We start from the raw sequence: 19,608 nt of genomic DNA on the forward strand, positions 1-19,608 counted from the left end.
CCCATCAAAAAAAAGACAAGTAATTGGTACATAAAATATGTCAAGCAAATTTTTATTTATGTAAAAATGCAAACAAACAACTTCTTAAAAAAGGTAAAACAAATCATTGCAGATTAAACTCCCTATGATATCTAATCAACCCCCCTCCCCTTATAATGGGGGTTTTCCTTCAAAAAATCTAATTTTTGTCGGATATTTTCCAAATTTGGCACAGAGGTTCGTTATTGGAGGCTCGGGAATTCACACAAGGTCGTTTATGACCCTCTATGTGGGGGGTGGGGGGGACAGACAACCCCACATTGGGGGTTCTCCGTATTTAAAAAAAAGTTTTTGTCCGATCTTTTTTAAATTTGCCACAGAGGTTGCTCAAGAATCACGAAGAGAGATGCTCAAGAATCACGCAGGGTAGTTTTCATCACTTTATAAGGGGAGGGGGCCTTGATGGGGGGGGGGGGGGGTCGTTCTTTGAAAAAATCCAATTTTTGTCGGATTTTTCCAAAAATTGATACATAGGCTCTTTGATGCACGGGGATTCACGCAGGGTAGTTTTCGGTCTTCTATGGGGGGGAGGGCAACCCCTATGGTAGTTTTCCTACTAAAAATCCAGTTTTTGTTGGATCTTTCCGAATTTGGCAGAGTTTCGTTATTTGATGCTCAGGAATTCTGATAGGGTGGTTTTCTTTCCGCTATGGGGGGCAATCCCCATACGGGAGGGGTTCTTATAGAAAAACCGTTTTTATCATATCTTTTCCAAATTTGGAACAGAGGTCCTCTGATGCTCGGGAATTCACACATGGTAGTTTTCAAAGCTCCATGATGGGGGGGGGGGGGAGCAACACCGCATTGGGGGTTCTCCTTATATAAAAAAAAGTTTTTTTTCCGATCTTTTCTAAATTTGCCATGGAGGTTCTTTGATGCTCAGGAATTCACGGAGGTTAGCTTTCGTCAATGTATGGGTGGGGGGGGGGGGCAACCCCGATGGGGTTTTCCTTGAAAAAAATTTATTTTTTGTCGGATCTTTCCAAAATTTGGCATAGAGGTTCGTTCATTAATGGTCAGGAATTCTCATAGGGTGGTTTTCGCCCCGTTATGGGGGACAACCACCAAATGAGGGGTTTTCTTACAAAAAACCAGTTTTATCATGCCTTTTCCAAAATTGTCACAGATATCCTTTGACGCTCGGAAATTCCCGTCTTCGTCCCGCTATGGAGTGGGAAACCACGTGTGTGTGTGGGGGGGGGGGCTTAAAAGAACTCAGTTTTTGTCTGATCTGTTCCAAATTTGGTACATTTGTCTTTTGATGTTTCGGCATTCTCATAGTGTAGTTTTCGCCCCGCTATGTGTGGCAAACCCCATAAGAGTTTTCCTTATTAAAATCCAGTTTTCGTCGGATCTTTTCCAGATTCGGCCCAGATATCCTTTGATGCTGGAAATCCACATAGGATAGTTTCCCATGGGGTAGTATTCATATGGGGTACTACCCCATGTGATTAAAGAACCTATGTGCCAAATTAGAAAAAGATCTGACAAAAGCCTGGATTTTTGTAAGGAAAACTCCCCTAATTGGGGAGGGGGGGTGCCCCTAAAGCGGAAAGAATATTTCAAACTGTTTGAACTACATCGCTACATCACGATGTAAGGACGGCGATGCATCACGATGTTGAAATTCCTACATCGCCCTGCCCCTACTGGGAATATAAAAGTGCTACTTCCTCAGCAGACATTGGGTTCTGGAAAATTAAATCATGTGCCACTTTTATGCACAGTTAGATCGATATATGCTCGGGAGTAAAATTGCTGAGAAGTTTCTTCATTGCATCGCATGAAAAATTCCAGAAAAAAAAAAGATTTTTATCCAACTTATACCACAAATTTCAAAGAAAAAGTACAATAAATTGGACAACTTTAAGTTAGTACATATTTGTTCTAAAATTAGATACAGAAAATAAAATTAGATAATCTTAAGAAAAAGCTTACCTTTTTCTTTTTCTAAATAATTATTTGTTTCATTAATTTTGCTTGTATGTAGAATGTTTATTTGGCCACATGAAATGCATGCAATAATAAAATTCCTGTTTTTTAATACAGGAATTTTATTATTGCATGCATTTCATACTTCATACTTTGAAAACAATTCTCTGCCAAAATTGCAAAAGGTATTTGAAAATATAAATCTTAAAAAAATGCAGATGTGAAATAAATCTTTCGGTAAAATTAATTTAGTGTAATGTTTGTTAAATAATTATAAAAATATACCTTTGCTTTCCACCCCTAAGTTTTTATTTTTATTTCCAAACATGTGTAACATGAAATCAATGTCATAATATACGAACATTTAGAATATTGTTATAATTATGAAAAAGTCTTCGTCTGTCCTTGTTCCAATTATCTCCGTGATGTTGGATCCATCCTAAAAAAAGTTTTAAAAAGAGAATATATAACATAATAAGTAAAGGTTTAAGTCCATGGGTGTATGCCCTCATGCACATGGATCTTTTTTCTATTTCGAGGAAAGTTTTACGATTAAATTCATCAGTTTATTTCTGAAATAAAACATGTTTTCACGATATCTTTCAAAATCTGAGTTTTTTTTTTTTTCCTTAAGTTAAAAAGCTACGATTCGCTTGTGACTTTGAAAAGCATCTGATTTAATTTTCATATTTTTCAAAATATATGATGATTTCAATGCTGACAGCTTTTTTTCAAGCAGATTGCAAGAATGAGTTATTTTTACAGCGGATGAACAAAATTTTTATTTAGGCAGATAGACTCTCAGTTAGTTTCTGAAATTAATTTCTGAATAATATTCTAGAATTAGAGTTTCTTCAATTTATCGAGAATCAGCATTATTTAGCCATTAAACGAGTTAATTCTTTTGCACATCAAGTCGTGAATTTTCATTTTTTTAAACCTATAAAAAAATTAAAAGTGCGAAAATTGTTGATCTGTGATTTTTTTTTTAATTTATTTTTTATTTTAACCGATAGCCAAAATACACCTTTTTTCTTTTTTTTTTTCCGATTTTCGTGTTCCGTTTTCTTCACGAATGTTTTCTGAAGTACTCTCTCCCCCTACTCAAATTAGTTCCAATAAAGTACTTATGAATTAAGTGGTACTGAAACTGGTGATTATGATTTTATTTGCACTTTTTTCAGAGATTTTATTGTGCTATGTTATCAATAAACAACATTTACTTACCGAGCTTTACCTCCTTAAACCATTATCAAATTCGAGTCAAAAACCCAGGGCTCCAACACTCGAAGCCAAGCTCCATTTCATAAGTTAGCTAATAATTACATAAAGCTACCTTCTAGCTGATGGATAGGGATTTAGTAGAAAAAAAAAACTGATTTTTCTGCTATACTGGGGGTAGAGTACTTACAAAATGGGGCGTGGCTTAAGGGCGTGTGTACTTCGGGTTTTTTTAACTCAGCTGGTAATGATTTTAAGAGGGAATGCTTGCCAAGTAAAGTTTTTAATTGATAGTATAGTACCTTGAAATCTTTAAAAAATATTCGAACAAAATCATAAAATCATCAGAATCAATCACTAGTACAAAAATATTCAAACGTAGCTCTACTTACTAGTTTGGGACGGAGACGAAGGGAGTATCACCTTTTAACTAAGCATATTTGATTTTTAAAATATGCAATTTTCACGCAGTAAATAAAAAAAAAACGCCAAGGGAGAAGAGCTGCCAAAGATAGGGGAAACCCAATAACAAAGTGCATTTTCTTGTTTGTTTGTGTCTTGAGAACTAATTGACTGATATCAATGGATTTTTTTTCCAAAGATTTATAATGAAAATAGGAACCAGTGTGGTGCAAACAAGCAAAGCTTGTTACTTCTTATCATACATTTTCATTATCCTTTTAATTTTTCATATATTTTCATTATCCTTTTAATTTTTCATATATTTTCATTATCCTTTCAATTTTTCAATTGAAGTTCGGTTAAATTTTCAGACATTTTACTTTGTATCCAGCAAAATCACAGCTCCAACAAAAAATTTGGATTTATTGGAAGTTCATCTATAAAATGCTTCTTAGTCTGATTTAATGTAGACCGGGATTTCTCACTTTTTGTTGACAATACCTTCAGGCGGCAAATATGGCAATAAAATTAATGCTGCATTTATTTTAGCTGTAGAAACTATGTATAATGGAAAAATTCATAATTATGACAAATCATGTAACACAAATTGACTTAGAAAAACCTATAAATTTAGTGTATGAAGTGGGAAAATAAACAAAAAATGCTTATTATTGTTATTACAATTTTCAAACATGCTGCTATACTATCTTTTCTTTTTAAATCGAGGTTAAAGATTAAAACTCTACTTTCAATAATTTATTTTAATTTGCGGAAATTTTTTAAAAAATATTGAAAATATTCTGCTGAAATATCAAGCACAAAGATTGAGTTCTTTATGGAAATTAATATTTTCTCTATCTTAAAATGATTTGTATTAAATTGATATTTACTTTACTTCATGTTTTATGCAAGTAAAAAAGAAAGGTTCCACAAATAATGAACATAAGCACTTATTGCTAGAAACATCTGCTGCAAGGAAAGAGATTATATAAACAACATGGGATAAGCATTTAAAAGTCTTGTCTACGAGCTTAACAAAATAAAAGACGGTATCATTTCGGATCCAAAAGCTGATATAAACGGTTTGCATTTATTTTTTATTGCATCAAGCGCTTTTTTTTCCCTCGAGTTTCATCGATTTTATTCAAAGATTGCTAAACAATTATTTTAAAATATTTTCTACGAACACTTTTGTGTTATAAAGTTCTTGATACTTTTTGATTATTAATTTCTTCAAAATCAATTTTATTTTGCTACTTAAATATTTCATGAAGTTTTGTAATATTGTTTACCCATTCCAAAACATAAATTTTTACTAATGGGTATAGCAATATTTCATTGAAAATGATAAGTTTGCGAACACTTTTGGGAACTACTGTATAAATTATTATATTGAAAAAAAACATTAAATGTAGAGTGGAAGAAGAAAAAATATCAATACTTACTGGGGGATTGGTACATAGTATTTTTTTAAGAAAATAAAAATGCGGAATGAAACAAATTTGAACTATTAAACTAAAAAATACACTTCGTTTAACAGAATTATTTTTGTAAAATTCATGGAGAAGAATGAAAACACATAACCATGTAATATATTCCACGTTGAAATTAAAAGCTTCAAAGTTCTATGCCATTTATAAAAGCGCTGTATATCATCTGTGTTAGTTTAGCTACGGTGGAGTGTTTTTTTTTTTTTTTTTGTAAGTTTAAATTCGTACAAATTCTTTAGTCATGTTTGTAATTTTTTAACGAAATAAAGGAAGTACGTTTTTGGAAATAAATGTCAACAAACCAATATTCTCTTTTTCAAATAAAAAAAATAACGCTAGCTAAGCCTAACGTGGAGATGACTCAAAGTTAACAACACACAGAATTCTAAACCTAATCGAACCGTTCGTTTTCAATTTTAATGTGTTTTAAATACAACAATAAACACAACACTAAACAAAAATGTAACAATACATAAAAGAAGGCACATTGCACATACAAATTTCATTAAATACTAACCTTTTTTTGAATCCTGTAGGATAATTTCCGTAAGATAATTTAACGAGCAAGTACAAGACTGAAACAAAAATTCCCAGAATGCACTGCAATATGACGAAATTGGGACGAAATAATTTCGTCAAAAATTTGAGATTTCTGGTTTCGTCAAATATCACGTGATTCGGTGACGAAAGGATCGTCGAAAATAACGAAATAGTGCTCGAGGATTGCCGAATCGTCAAAATTGAGCGTTTCACTTTTGACAGTGTATAATTCTTGAAATATGACTATTTATTTGTGTTACTTTCGTATGATATTTTGTATGAACAAAAAATTTGAAAGACCGACTAAAATCTATGCAAATGGATTATTTTTAGAAACAAATAGTGCATAGAAACTCGGAAAAAAAAGAAAGAAAGAAAGAAAGAAAAAAAAAACGTTAATATAAAATTTTAAAAAATGTTTTTTTTTTTAAACGTTTTGTTTGAAACCCTGTCTGCAGTTCTTGATTGCGAAAAGTTTTCGTTTACAGTCAAGAAGGCAGTGTTCCAACTCACTCGACGTTAAATCCCGGTTATCACAAATTTGCCATTTTAACTGCGCTTGCGCGCGGACTTTGCTGATTTCGAAACTCTTGCTCAAACTAATGAAAAACATTTAAATTTGTTAATATGAGATGAGAACAGATAAAAATTAGAAATTACAAAACTGTCTTTGATTTAATTTTTACGCCTCGGTAAAGATTGAGTTTTGCGTCTTAATTATTAATGGATTCGGAGCTTGATTTTTCTATCAAACAAAGGCCCTTTTCAGGGCCAAATTTTTAACCTCAAAAGAGCGTACTCGATCTGCAGCATCACTTCCAATACAAAGCGGAACCCTCTACCTAAATACAAATGTATAATACTAAGTTGTTTACTCCTAACGTAAAATATCCGCAAAAGACGGATATTTGTAATATTCCGATCATTTTTGAAGTACATAACTTGTTTTACGTTTACGTTAAATAAATATTTCCAAACCAATAAATATTGAAGTGTCATTTTTCTCTTTTCTTTATAAAGATTATCAGTTATTCATATCCGTAGTTTCATAAAATGCATCCCGAAATCGCTGTGAAAATACTCTAATTGCATTCATTAATTTGTTGGGACTCTAGCACAACCTAAATATAAACAAGCAACACGAAATCTTAAAACAGAACGCCCAAAAAGCAAAGTGTGCGCGCAAGCGCAGTTGAAATGGCAAATTTGTGATAACCGGGATTTAACGTCGAGTTTCCAACTCAGCACTGTTGACATTCGCCCTTTTGGACGAGGCTAACTCAAAAATTGATGAAAACAAGATAAGCATGTGTTGCTCTAATCAAGCGTTGGCGAAGCAAATTTTTTTTGTGCAGCGGCATTACTTGTTTACAATGAGAAATAAATTTCAATTGAAAGCTGCGCCTTAACTCCCAAATATAGTGCACATAATGAAAGTCTTGATCTACTTATTAAGTTTACTGCTTTCCCCCATTTCTTGCAAATTCGATGTTTTTGACTCTCCCACTGAGCGCCAAAAATGCTGAGCCAAACTCCATCGGAAATAACTTCTTTTTTAATGCAGGCTCGTCCACAGCCACGTTGTCGAGATCGAAGCGTGCGGATTTCCGAAAGACGACGGATCCGGATTTCGCGTCCGTACCGTCCGGGAGAACCCGGCCGTACTGGGGGAAGTGACCGGCGAAGCGACCTACGCGGCCTACTTCGGAAGCCTGGCGAGTAAGTTCGAAAATGTCTTATGCCACTTTCTCTATTCCTTGTGCGGTCCGAAGTCGATAGAACGCCAACCCCCTGACTCTACGTACTACTGTACAGTAACTCTTATTGATGATTAAACAATTCATAGATATTTCTCTATTACATTGGTTCAACGGCGCAACTGTTAATATAAATTACCAGCTGCGTCGCCCGGCTTTGCACGGTTCACCTTGGAAATAAAAGTTCCCATCCTATTCCTATTCAGAGTCACAACTGACTACAACTGTATTCATGTCGAGGACTGCATACTAAGTGCCACGCCTCCATTATTTTATATACCGATAGATGGCAGCACCATCACCGGATCGAACAGTTAATGAGAATTTAGAACTAGTCCAGGAGCTAATATTTGCCTGGTGCTAGCACCCCCAGAGGTATCGTTTCACTTGGAGGACATTGAGACCACGAGCATATTTAACGTCACCCAGTCTCCTTTAATGACGACGGTGGGTCTTCGACCATCGAGGTTCGAACTCAGGACCCTCCGGCCCCGAATCCGACACTCTACCGATCGGGCTACCACGGCCCCAAATAAAAGTTCTGACAAGTGACGCGTGTTGAACAATCTGGTTTGAACACAAAAAATAAGTACAATTTTACGGCGGATTGGGTAAAAATAACCAAAAAGGAATTCAAATCCCCCGATTACAGGAAAAGCATTAAAACAAAACCCAGAAATTTATTTGTTCAGATTCGAGGTGGAAAAAATGGCAGTACTTTCTTCTGAATGATTTTCTTCACGCTACAAATTTTAATAAAAGCATTGTTACGGAAAGTTGAGATGATGCACTGAATAATAATTTGAATAGAGGAAAGCCTTCGAAAAATAGGGATTTTATGTCAAATTCTAAGGGTCATAATTAATAGTTTTTAACTGATAAATCCGCTAATTATTATCGGAGGATTAGGTTAAATAGCCAAACGTACAGACGGGAAAATTGCGAATCCATCAGTTCCTGATTCGATTGTCAGTTTACTGGCGTTCGGGAGAAGTAACTCATACATAGATACATAGGTACATACATAGATACGCTCAGTTTTTAATTAAATGAGATTATAGGTTGTCAGCCCGTGGCTGACCAGGGCAGCACGTGCTTTAATTAACTGCAGATGGGACAGGTGTCCCACACATGGGCAGGCCGGAAATGCCAAAGAACCGGCTATCCGTGGGAAAAAGATAAGACATTCGACGCTGGAAGTGGAAAGAGACCGGTGGTCTGATAGCCAGGCTCTGGGCTTGGTGATGATTAGTAATTGTAAAAACGTTGTACATATTGTATTATAAATGATATAAATAACCAAGACATTCATTAATAAAAGTTTAAATAAACAAAATGAACTCCAGAATGTAATAATTTCAAACGAACTGCACAATAATACAGCGCAGAAAAAGAAAAAAGTGACAAGGAGTTCACAATGGCGCAGTCGACAGGATATGTTTAAAAAGAAGCCGCTGCGGATCAATTGAAAAGGACGTTTCTATATGATCCTGTGGGGATTAGCTGAATAAGCGGAGTCCGGTGAACCAGAATTATGATTCAAGGGAATCTTCAGCGAACTGGGAATGGAGCCAGGAGGTGTATAGCCAAGTGATAGCAACATTGGAGCTAGACGTGCAAGAAAAGTGATCAAGCCCTGTGATTGGAAAGGAAGTGAACGATATCGTGGATGCTGATGTGCTTTGCCGGAAGAAAAACATCAGAAATGGTAAGCTTTCTATTCCCAAACATACTGTTGGTGCTAAGAGCTCTGAGTTGTTGTTATTGGTAAAAGGGTACAGGGAGAAATACTCATGAAAATAATTAAGTGCATATTTAATGAATGAATTAAGTTATTTATATAATGATATTGTGGTATGAGTAGCAGGAAATGAATAATTTAAGAGGTATTTAAATGCAAATAAGGAGTAACTGTATTTATGCAATGTGTTACTATTGGTGTAGGAATACTGTAAAGATAAATAAGTTACAACAAATTAGTATCTTTATTGATGTAAAAATACTATAAAAGTAGTAATTGCCATGAAAAGATATTTTTATTGGTGTAAAAATATAGTAAAGGAATTGCAAGTTTTTAGTAATATTATTTAGATGAAGTTGTTGGAATACGGAGATCTAAGTAAATTACTGGTTATTAATTTCATGGTTGGAAAAATACAGAATTGAATTGCAAAGTGGTGAATAATGTAATTTAGATAAAATATAACTATTGCTCTAGGAATACTGTAGTATGAGTGAATTATGAGTTGTATTTGTATTGTTGTATAAATACGGTAATCGAATCACTATCGGTTGGAAAGGATATATATGGAGTAGTGATATCTCTCTGTGGTTTATAACAGGAAATTGTTATTTTTATCATTGCATTTGTATGTGAATGAGTTATGTTAGGGAGGAGTTAAAATTTCGAATGCGATTTATATTTCAAAGCTTCACGGGATAAGCTAAAAATTGCTAGGGTAAGGGATTTTGATATTGTAGTAAAATCTCGCAATGGCCTTTTTAGCAAAACAAAAGAAAGCAGATTTGATTGCATTAGCAGAAGAGTTAGGGGAAGTTGTAACTCCAAATCTCACCTTACTACAGTTGAGGAAATTAATTATAGATTCCACAGACTACGAGGAAGAATTAATTAAAAATATGCTAGAGACGATAGTGGAAGAGAGGTTGGAAAGGGAAAGGGAGGAAAAACAAAGAGAAAAAGAGGAAAAACAAAGAGAACATGAGTATAGAATGTTAGAACTAAAAATTAAAAATCCTGCTCAGGAAATTTCGGGAGGTAGGGAACAAGTTGCAGATGAGTTCACGAGTTATTTGAATAAGATGAGGAACGCTCTAGAACCACCGAAGAGAGTAGAAGATTGGCCTTTCTATTTTCAAAATGTAGAAAGAACGTTGAGAATATATGAGATTCCAGAAGGGCAATGGGGGACAGTTATTAGTATATAAGTTAAATGACGATATAAGAATGAGTACATGGATAAGTGAGGAGAATCTGAGCGATTATCATAAAATCAAAGAGATAATTTTGAAGAGATATCAAATCACCCCCTTACAACACAAAAAGAACTGGGAAAATTGTGTGAAAGTAAAGAAAGAATCATACACTCAATTTTCATATCGTCTAAGTACAGCATTAAATTTATATTTAAAGGCTAGGGAAATTACCACTTTGGAAGAACTAAAACAACTGTTGATAGCGGATAAAATTAAAGATAATTTAGGACCGCAAATAAAATCACATATATACTTAAAGGAAACAGAAAGCTGGTTACCGTTGGAGAAGTTGACTAATGAAATCGATAATTTTATTTCTGCTATGCCCGAATATGGGGATCAAAAGGTAAATAAATGGGTAGAGAAAGAGCTGATGGAAAGGAATAAAGGAAACCATCAGCAGACCCGTATGAACGCTCGCTATGATCAATATAAGGAGAGCGGAAGGGAAAGTAGAAATAATAACCGATTTGAACGACAAAATACAAGAAAAGATCAAAATACAATGCAATGCTATGAGTGTCAAGAAGTAGGACATTTTAAACGGGCTTGCCCGAAGTTGAAAGCGTCAAGTAAAACCCAACACAAAACGCCAGAAGAGAGGGGAATTAATAAGATATGTATTCCTATAAATAATTCAGAGTTGGTGCTCAGAGATATCGAGGAGGGTAAATTGGAGAAGGATAGACCAATAGTTGATATTGCTATTGATGGACATAAATGTAGAGCCCTTGTAGATACTGGTGCGGAAATTAGTGTTTTTCGGAGATCAATAATCCCCGATAAATATTTAGAATCGGTAGGTAAAATATTTCTTAGACCAGCAATCGGTCCGCAAGTAGAAGCGCAACTGGCGGCAGTACCTGTGAGTTTGTGGAAAGGAGCTGATGAATCAGTAAATCCTTACGTAACTGTGCATGTGGCTGTAGCAGAAAATTTAAATGAGATTGCGTTAATTACGCCTGAGGTTTATAGACTAGTGAATGAACAATGGGAAAAATATTGTGGAGAAGCAGAGCAAGTAGCCATGGTCCGTGAGCTGAGCGAGGTAACGGCGGGGGAAAGCGAAGAGAGACGCAGCGAGTCAGAAGGGGGGAGGAAAGAAGAAACCAAAGGGTTTGGAGATAACGGAGAAGAAAGCCCGAGCGTTACACCTCTGGGAAACTTGGAATGGGAAAAAGAAGAAACAGCAGGGGTGTTAGATTCAAGACAGTTTTCTCAATCGGAGAATTTTCGAAAGGAGCAAGCGGAATGTCAGACTCTTATCAATGCTTTCAAAGATGCGGAACAGGCAAAGAATGGATATTTGGTAGAATCGGGACTTTTATATCACAAGGGGATGGTAGCCGGACAAGAAACTAGACAATTAGTAGTTCCTTTCAATAAAAGGAGAGAGATTTTAAAATTGGTACATGAAACTTTAACAGGAGGTCATCTAGGGACAAAGAAAACCCGCGATAGGATACAACTGTCTTTTTGGTGGGAAGGATTAACGAAAGAAGTTAATGCGTTTTGTGAAAGTTGTGACAATTGTCAGTTACGGCGTAAAGTACGAGTAAATGACCGGGCTCCAATTGAAGCAGTGGTACGCCCTGGGTTACCGTTTCAAGTCCTAAACGCTGATATATTTGGACCAATAGAACCAAAATCCTCTAGGGGGCATCGATATGTATTGTGTGTCATGGATCAACACAGTAGATGGCCAGAGGCAATACCTCTAAAATCCTTACATGCGAAGCCGACATGTGAGGCATTTATAGACATATTTATGAGAACCGGGATACCACGAATGATTGCAATGGATAATGCATCGAATTTCAAGGCTAAATTAACTCAGGAATTATCGAAGAAACTAGGAGTAACCCCAAAGTTTTCTTGCCCAGGGTACCCCCAGTCCAATGGTTTGGTAGAGAGATTTGTGGCGACAATGAAAAATATGCTGCACCATGCAATCAAAAGTCATGGGAGGTCCTGGGACAAACAGTTGCCATTTTTGTTAGGGGCGTATCGGGAGGTTCCCAATTCTACGACTGGAGTTCCTCCGTTTATGTTAGTATATGGGCATCTTCCCATAGGACCACTGGCAATGTTAAAAGCTAGTTGGGAGGGAGATATAATCTTGCCTGAAGGAGTAGGCCGATCAGTCGGGGAGTATCTATTTACACTAAGGGAGAAATTAGAGAAAGCAAAAGAATTTGCTTGCGAACAAGCGGAAGTACAACAAAAGAAGTATACACACCATCATAATCTGAGGTCACGAGAGAGACAATTTCAGGTGGGGGATGAGGTGATTGTATTAATCCCGGACTCTACAAATAAAATCTGTTCAAAATGGCAAGGACCAGGGGAGATAGTAGAAAAGAAATCACAACATTCATACTTGGTAAAGTTACCAGGGGGATCAGTGCGACATTTACACCAAAACAAGTTGCGAAAATATGTTCAACCAATAAATACAATAGGGGTAATTTATGAGGTAGATGAAGAATTTGGGGAAGTGCAGCATCTCCCGATAGAAGGGGAAGAAAAGGTTCAATATGATGAAATAAAAGACATCTTAAGGGGTCAAAATCTGTCCGCCGAACGGGAGGAAGAAGTGAAAAAAAATTATATGGGAATATAAGGAGGTTTTTGATGGGCAAATCAAAAGGGCAAACGTGGGAGCCCACTCCATTAAGTTGAAGCCGGGGGCACAAAGAAAGCAGCCTTATATATATAAAGTACCAGAGTCTTTGAAAGCTAAAGTGGAAAAACAAATAGCGGAGTTATTAGAAAAAGATTTAATTGAACCGTCATCAGGGGAAATTGCATATCCAATTGTGTGTGTTGCGAAAAAGGATGGCACGATTCGTTTATGTTGTGATTATCGAGCGTTGAATGCTGATACACAGGTAGTACCATTTCCAATGCAAAATTCAGAAAATTTAAGGTTTAGAGCAGGGGCAGCAAAATTTTTAACTACGTTGGATCTGTTAAAAGGATATTGGGAGATCCCACTACAAGAGGATTGTAGGGAGTTGACAAGTTTTGTGTCACCTAAGGGGCAATACCAATGGAAAGTGATGCCGTTCGGATTATCGGGATCAGCAGCTACGTTCCAGAAAGCCATGAACATAGCGTTGAGACCGCATAGTGAATATGCAGAAAGTTTTATTGATGACATTGTCATTTTTTCGAATGATTGGGGGAGTCATCTGGAGCACATAAAGGCGGTACTTAAAACCTTAAAGGAGTTAAGGCTATCGGCGAATTTAAAGAAATGTACTTTCGCAAAACCGAAAGTAAAGTATTTAGGGCACATAGTGGGATCAGGAGAACATTGTCCTGACCCAGAAAAATTGATGGTAATAAGGAAAATTAAGGTACCTAAGACGAAGAGAGCTCTTCGTTCGGTCTTAGGTCTGTTCAACTACTATAGAGAATATGTTCCTAAATACGCAGAGATTGCGAAGCCCCTCACTGATTTGACAAGAAAAAGCATCCCAAATGAGATAACATTAGATAGGAATGCCGAAAAAGCGTTCGATACATTAAAAGAATTCCTTTGCAGTAAAGTCATACTGAGCACACCAGACATGTCTCAACCATTTGAAATCCATACAGATGCCTCATTGGTAGGGATTGGTGCGTGTCTGGTGCAAAGAGATAAAGAGGGAAAGGAAAGGCCAATCACCTTTATTAGCCAGAAATTAACACCATCTCAGGCAAAATGGAGTACTATCGAAAGGGAGGCCTATGCGGTGATTTGGGCTCTGGGAAAGTTCGAAGAGTGGACATTCGGGAAGGAAATAACTCTCTACAGCGATCATAACCCTTTAAAATTCTTGATGGAGGGAATCCCGAAAAACGCGAGATTGCAGAGATGGGCATTAGCTTTAACCCGCTTTGATGTTCGAATAAAACACAAAGAAGGCAAGAAGAATGGGGATGCTGATGCATTATCTCGGTTGTATGAAGAGGAGGGAAAGGCGTAAGGAATTTCTGAACTTTATGTGTATGATTAATTATGTTTATATGTAAGATATTATGTATATGAAAAAAAAAATGTGTTATGATTTGATTGGAAATTTGTATTTGTTGCTAATACTCAGAAATTTAAAGTTATTTGAATCATGGTTTGAAATTTTAAATGTGGAATGAATTAATTGTTTAATTTGGTTGATAAAGTAAATGTATGTTTATGTGTCAAAAGATGTTGGTATGAGGTATAATTTCGTATGTGGGTACATAAACCAAAATACACATCAAAAATTAATTTCTATTCTCAGAGCTCTTGGTTGATATAGGTACCTTTGCTGGGAATGGAAAGGCTACCATAGGGTAGTGGAAAATACCTAGGAATGTGAACTTTATGGGTTTGCAATGCAATGCTTCATGGCATTTCAAACCGGAGGGAGGATGTCAGCCCGTGGCTGACCAGGGCAGCACGTGCTTTAATTAACTGCAGATGGGACAGGTGTCCCACACATGGGCAGGCCGGAAATGCCAAAGAACCGGCTATCCGTGGGAAAAAGATAAGACATTCGACGCTGGAAGTGGAAAGAGACCGGTGGTCTGATAGCCAGGCTCTGGGCTTGGTGATGATTAGTAATTGTAAAAACGTTGTACATATTGTATTATAAATGATATAAATAACCAAGACATTCATTAATAAAAGTTTAAATAAACAAAATGAACTCCAGAATGTAATAATTTCAAACGAACTGCACAATAATACAGCGCAGAAAAAGAAAAAAGTGACAAGGAGTTCACAAAGGTTATTCTCCCCCCTTCTGAAAACCAGTAAGGGGTGCAGATCTAAAATGTAAAGATAACGAGCTGATGTGTGCATCACATGACTTCCTTTTTCTCCAATTTAATGTCATTTTCTCATTATTGGCAGTTTTTTTATTGTGGTTCAATAGTTTACTCTCTAAATATCACCAACAATGGCCAATTTAAAGCCAATTTTTTTTTAAAAAATTGCCAAATTTGTCGCCAAGTTGGCAACCAAAAGACTGGCGATATATCGCCAAGTGTCCGACAAATTATAACACCACTTGAGTTTACATCGAAATTCACAATGATTTCCCCCCAAAAAAGGGGCAATAAACCCCCTTTGGAGCATCCGAATGCAACCAAAAAGGATGGTGCACAACTAGACTGCACTAGGAGTCTACGTACCAAATTTCAACTTTCTAGGACATTCCGTTCTTGAGTTATGCGACATACATACACACATACGTACATATAGACGTCACAAGAAAACTCGTTGTAGTTAACTCGGGGATCGTCAAAATAGATATTTCGGGTGTCTGTACGTTCCTAGGCACATATCCACGTGTGGTCGGGTTGAAAAAAAAAACTCAACATTCATTCGGGGGTGAACAAAATGGAAATGAAGGCCGATTTTTGAGTGAAATTTTTTTCGCGAATACAATACTTCCTTTTTTGTAAAAGGAAGTAAAAAAATCAGGTTTCAACTAGCCAGATTTCAGTGACCTTGGAAGGGAGGGGTAAGAAAGTAATAGGAATTTCTAAAAAAAGATTTTGTACACGTTCAGTTGAAATGAGTGCATTTATCTACATTCGGTAAATCATCGGCGGAAAAAAAAAAGCTTTTTTTTTTGGAAAGTGTGAAAGACTACGGGTAATCGAAAGTTTACTGTAGTTTTCAGTTTGAAAAATATCGCTTCTCGATTAGACAAAATTTAAACTTTTAAAGGTTATTTAACAAGACCAAATCCTGGAGTTAGATATAAAACACACAAAGTCGGGGAAAACTCCGTTCTTCACCTATAAAACTACTATCTGACCATCGATTACGTGGAAAGGCTAATATCCGGTTTATAGGCGGAAATGGATGTATCTATTAGTTTACAGGGATGTTGGTTTGTTTTAGATGTGCACTTTTTCCTCTCAATAATTTGGCCTTAGTTTTGTAAAAATGAAAATTTGCTTACATCATCATTTTTTAAATGTAAAGTACATTCGATCCATATTCTCACGGCAAAAATAAAATGATTTATTCATTCACAACAAAGTTTTGAGCTTACCATTTTGCTTTTACGTTCCTGAACGAAATGAAAATATTTTATTTTATTTTTGTTGTTTCCACGGTAACTATTTTTGTTTCCCCTTATTTTATTTTTGAGAATGCAGTAAATGAAAAAGGCACTAATGACATTATGAAACGCGTGCATCAAAATCTCATCGCTATTTTCCCTTCTCCCCTGCTAGATTCATTCATATGGAATCGTCTTTACTTGGCAGATTGCCGAATTACATACAATCCGTGGTCAAACAGAAATATGCTAGAATTCTTAATTTGATTACCAAACTCTAAAATTTAAAGAAATAATACATGAGTGAGTGGGTTTCAGTTAGGTCAAAGCTATCTTGAGTGCATTGTAAAGACTACGCAGACAATGCACTCAACTTTACGTGCACGAAAAGTACATTAAATAGCGCCTTTTCCGTGAAAATTTGCATATTTCAGTTTCAATGCCTATAAATCAAGTCAATGAGAATTTGTACTTCAATAAGGTCGTTTTCCAAATCAATGTGTTTATGGCTTCTTTCTTCCTTTGTTTATTTATTAGGGGCTAAAAGTAAAGGTTCCGGCGTTCATCTCTGTTGATGTTGCTGTTGTCGTGTCCATGGGAAGAGGAAATGTCATTACCTATTGAAGATGGACTTCTAAATTAGACAACAACTGGCTCTCCCGTAGAAAGGATGCAGCCACCAGTCATCTCCACTTAAAAAATTAAGACACGAACTGAAGGGGAAGATATGTTGTCCAGTCACCTTTATCAGTGGTAGCTGCTCAATGACCGACACGCAGGACTTTCTGACCCACAGATTTTTACAAACATATCCTATGGCATTGAGGGATTTCCGTGGCTCTGCGGTAGAAGCTTCGTCTTCTAAGCTGGAGGTCGTGGGTTCGATTCCCGCCTGTGCCCTGTGTGTTGTTTTCTTCTCTTGTGTTGTAAATCTTATCTGTGTGTGTCCGGAGGCAAGACTCTTTGTACGCAGTCCTCTATGTATGTGAAGCTCTTTAACTTCTGTATTAAATCTTTACTAATAATAAAGCTGAAAGTCTCTCTGTCTGTCCGGATCTCTTCTGTCAGAACCACTGTGACGCACATAGCGCCTAGACCGTTCGGCCGATTTTCATGAAATTTGGCACAAAGTTAGTTTGTAGCATGGGGGTGTGCACCTCGAAGCGATTTTTCGAAAATTCGATGTGGTTCTTTTTCTATTCCAATTTTAAGAACACAATTATCGTAAGACGGACGAGTAAATTACGAAATTATCATAACGTGGAACCGTAACATAGGCATAAGCCAAGTGGCGAGATACGAAATTATCATAACGAGGAACCGTGATATGGGTACAAGCCAATTGGCGAGAAAATTCATCATACATTATTTGTAAATATACAGGTGAACCAAAAGATCTTTTAATTTTTCTATTACGGGCAAAGTCGTGCGGGTACCACTAGTAAATAAATAAATTCCATGGCATCGGGCACCAAACCCGAGTCCTAGAACCCCGAGTCTGATGTCCTAACTAGCAAGCTCTCCACGGTCTATGTTTGCTAATTTTATTGTTAGTCAGCAGTCATCATTGTGTTATGTTCTTTTGTTTACTGAAATAATTACGTCAGGATGGGAGGAAGCAAGACACTGCTATAAATAAATAAAATTTTTAAAAAAGCTCCAAAAAGTCATCGACATGTAAGACCATGGCCTAGACATCTGTTCCAGGCCCACCTTTTCAGATCCTGCCACTGCCCAATTTCATTTGTGTTAAGCTCATTTTTTCGTCCCGGGTCGAGTTCTTTTCTGCTTGGACCCTACGACTCCACCCCTAGCACACCCTTTCCCGCATTTGTAGGTATATGTAAGACATCAGGATTGTAACGCTAGCAAATTTTCCACACCAATAAATACAAGGTGTTCCGTCTACGATACGAACTTATTTTTTTTTTTTTTTTTTTGTGTACCAACATCGACTGTTCAGCATCAGATCAGTGTTCTTTTAATTAGCTAAGATCACCAATTATGTATCATGGCCATCCATCGGAAAATTTTCAAATTGAAGTCTTAAAAGCCTTTTTTGGTAAAGACTAGGACATCGGCAGTTACTCGAAAATTAAGTTCCAAGGACGAAATTTTTGCTGATCTTCAGTGATGTTAGGAAAAAAAGTTTTCAGGAGGCTCACCCCGGAAAACTTTCGAAATTGAAGCACTAAAATCGAGATTTAAAACGTTCTTCATTGATGATGCCAAGAGAGAAGAGGGGGCGGGGAACTTTCCCAGAAAATGTTTGATACTGTTAATTTAAGAATACATTTTTAGACCATCTTTGGGAATGTTAAGAAAATGGGAGAGGTTCGAATACTTTCTTCCAGCAAATTTTCGAAACTGGATGCTCCTCAATGGTATTTTAAGATTGCATATTTTTAAATAATTTTACGGAAAAAAATATTTAGTCACTTTTATTCCAATCGTTGAAAACAGGGTCGCCGAGAGCAAAAGCGGATCCGGGGAAAAAATGACAAAGGTCAATTTTTTCACAAGCCTCCTTCTACACCTTTCACCATTAGGATATTTTATCCTCTGCAAGAGTTCAATTCCGAGCCGGGCCCCTATTCTCCAACTTAGCTGACATGACCTCACGTCGGCCATTGTTGTAAGTTGCATTTTATAGCAATTGTGAATTGTCATTTATGAATAAAAGCGCCAAGAGACAAAAAATAATTTAACTTTTAACGACCGCTAAGGTTTCCTTGTTTTTTTGTTGTTTTTTTTTTTTTAATTTATTCATTTTTTTTTATACCACTTAAAATATATTGGCAGCCCCAGAGCCCGACTAATTAAAAGTGAGGCCCTAGGCCCACATTAATTTGGAGGCCCCCTGAAGACTATGCAGTGTTTGTCTTACATTTTTAAAGCACGAATGCACTTTTGGATGCTTCTTTGTCTAATCACACAACTATGTATAAATCACTTGCGTGCATTTATGAATCCTCTTTGGGGGGCCCCCTCATAATCGTGACCAAGTAAATTCGTTACTGGCAGAATGATCAAAAATTCCCCTTTAAAGAAGTTTTTTTCCAATTAATAAGTCATAATGTTTTATTTTTTAAAAATACATGTATTTTTTTAATACATGAATAATTCTTTGAAAAATGTGGGGACCCTTAAGAACATTTAGCCCCAGGCTTAGGCCTAGTCAGCCTG

At 36.4% G+C, this 19,608-nt stretch overlaps 1 protein-coding gene across 1 annotated transcript in view; it reads left to right on the forward strand.

Annotated features, from left to right (window-relative positions):
• Positions 1-17,387, forward strand: part of LOC129224442 (aspartate dehydrogenase domain-containing protein-like) — a 48,247-nt gene extending 30,860 nt beyond the window's left edge. Inside the window, exons 6-7 of the mRNA XM_054858897.1 lie at positions 7,189-7,343; positions 16,960-17,387. Of these exons, the coding sequence (XP_054714872.1) occupies positions 7,189-7,343; positions 16,960-16,997 (193 nt within the window). The 3' untranslated portion in view covers positions 16,998-17,387. The remainder of the gene's footprint in view (positions 1-7,188; positions 7,344-16,959) is intronic.
• The last annotated feature ends 2,221 nt before the right edge of the window (positions 17,388-19,608 follow it).

The sequence above is a fragment of the Uloborus diversus genome, chromosome 6 (genome assembly GCF_026930045.1).
Source record: "Uloborus diversus isolate 005 chromosome 6, Udiv.v.3.1, whole genome shotgun sequence".
NCBI lineage: Eukaryota > Metazoa > Arthropoda > Arachnida > Araneae > Uloboridae > Uloborus > Uloborus diversus.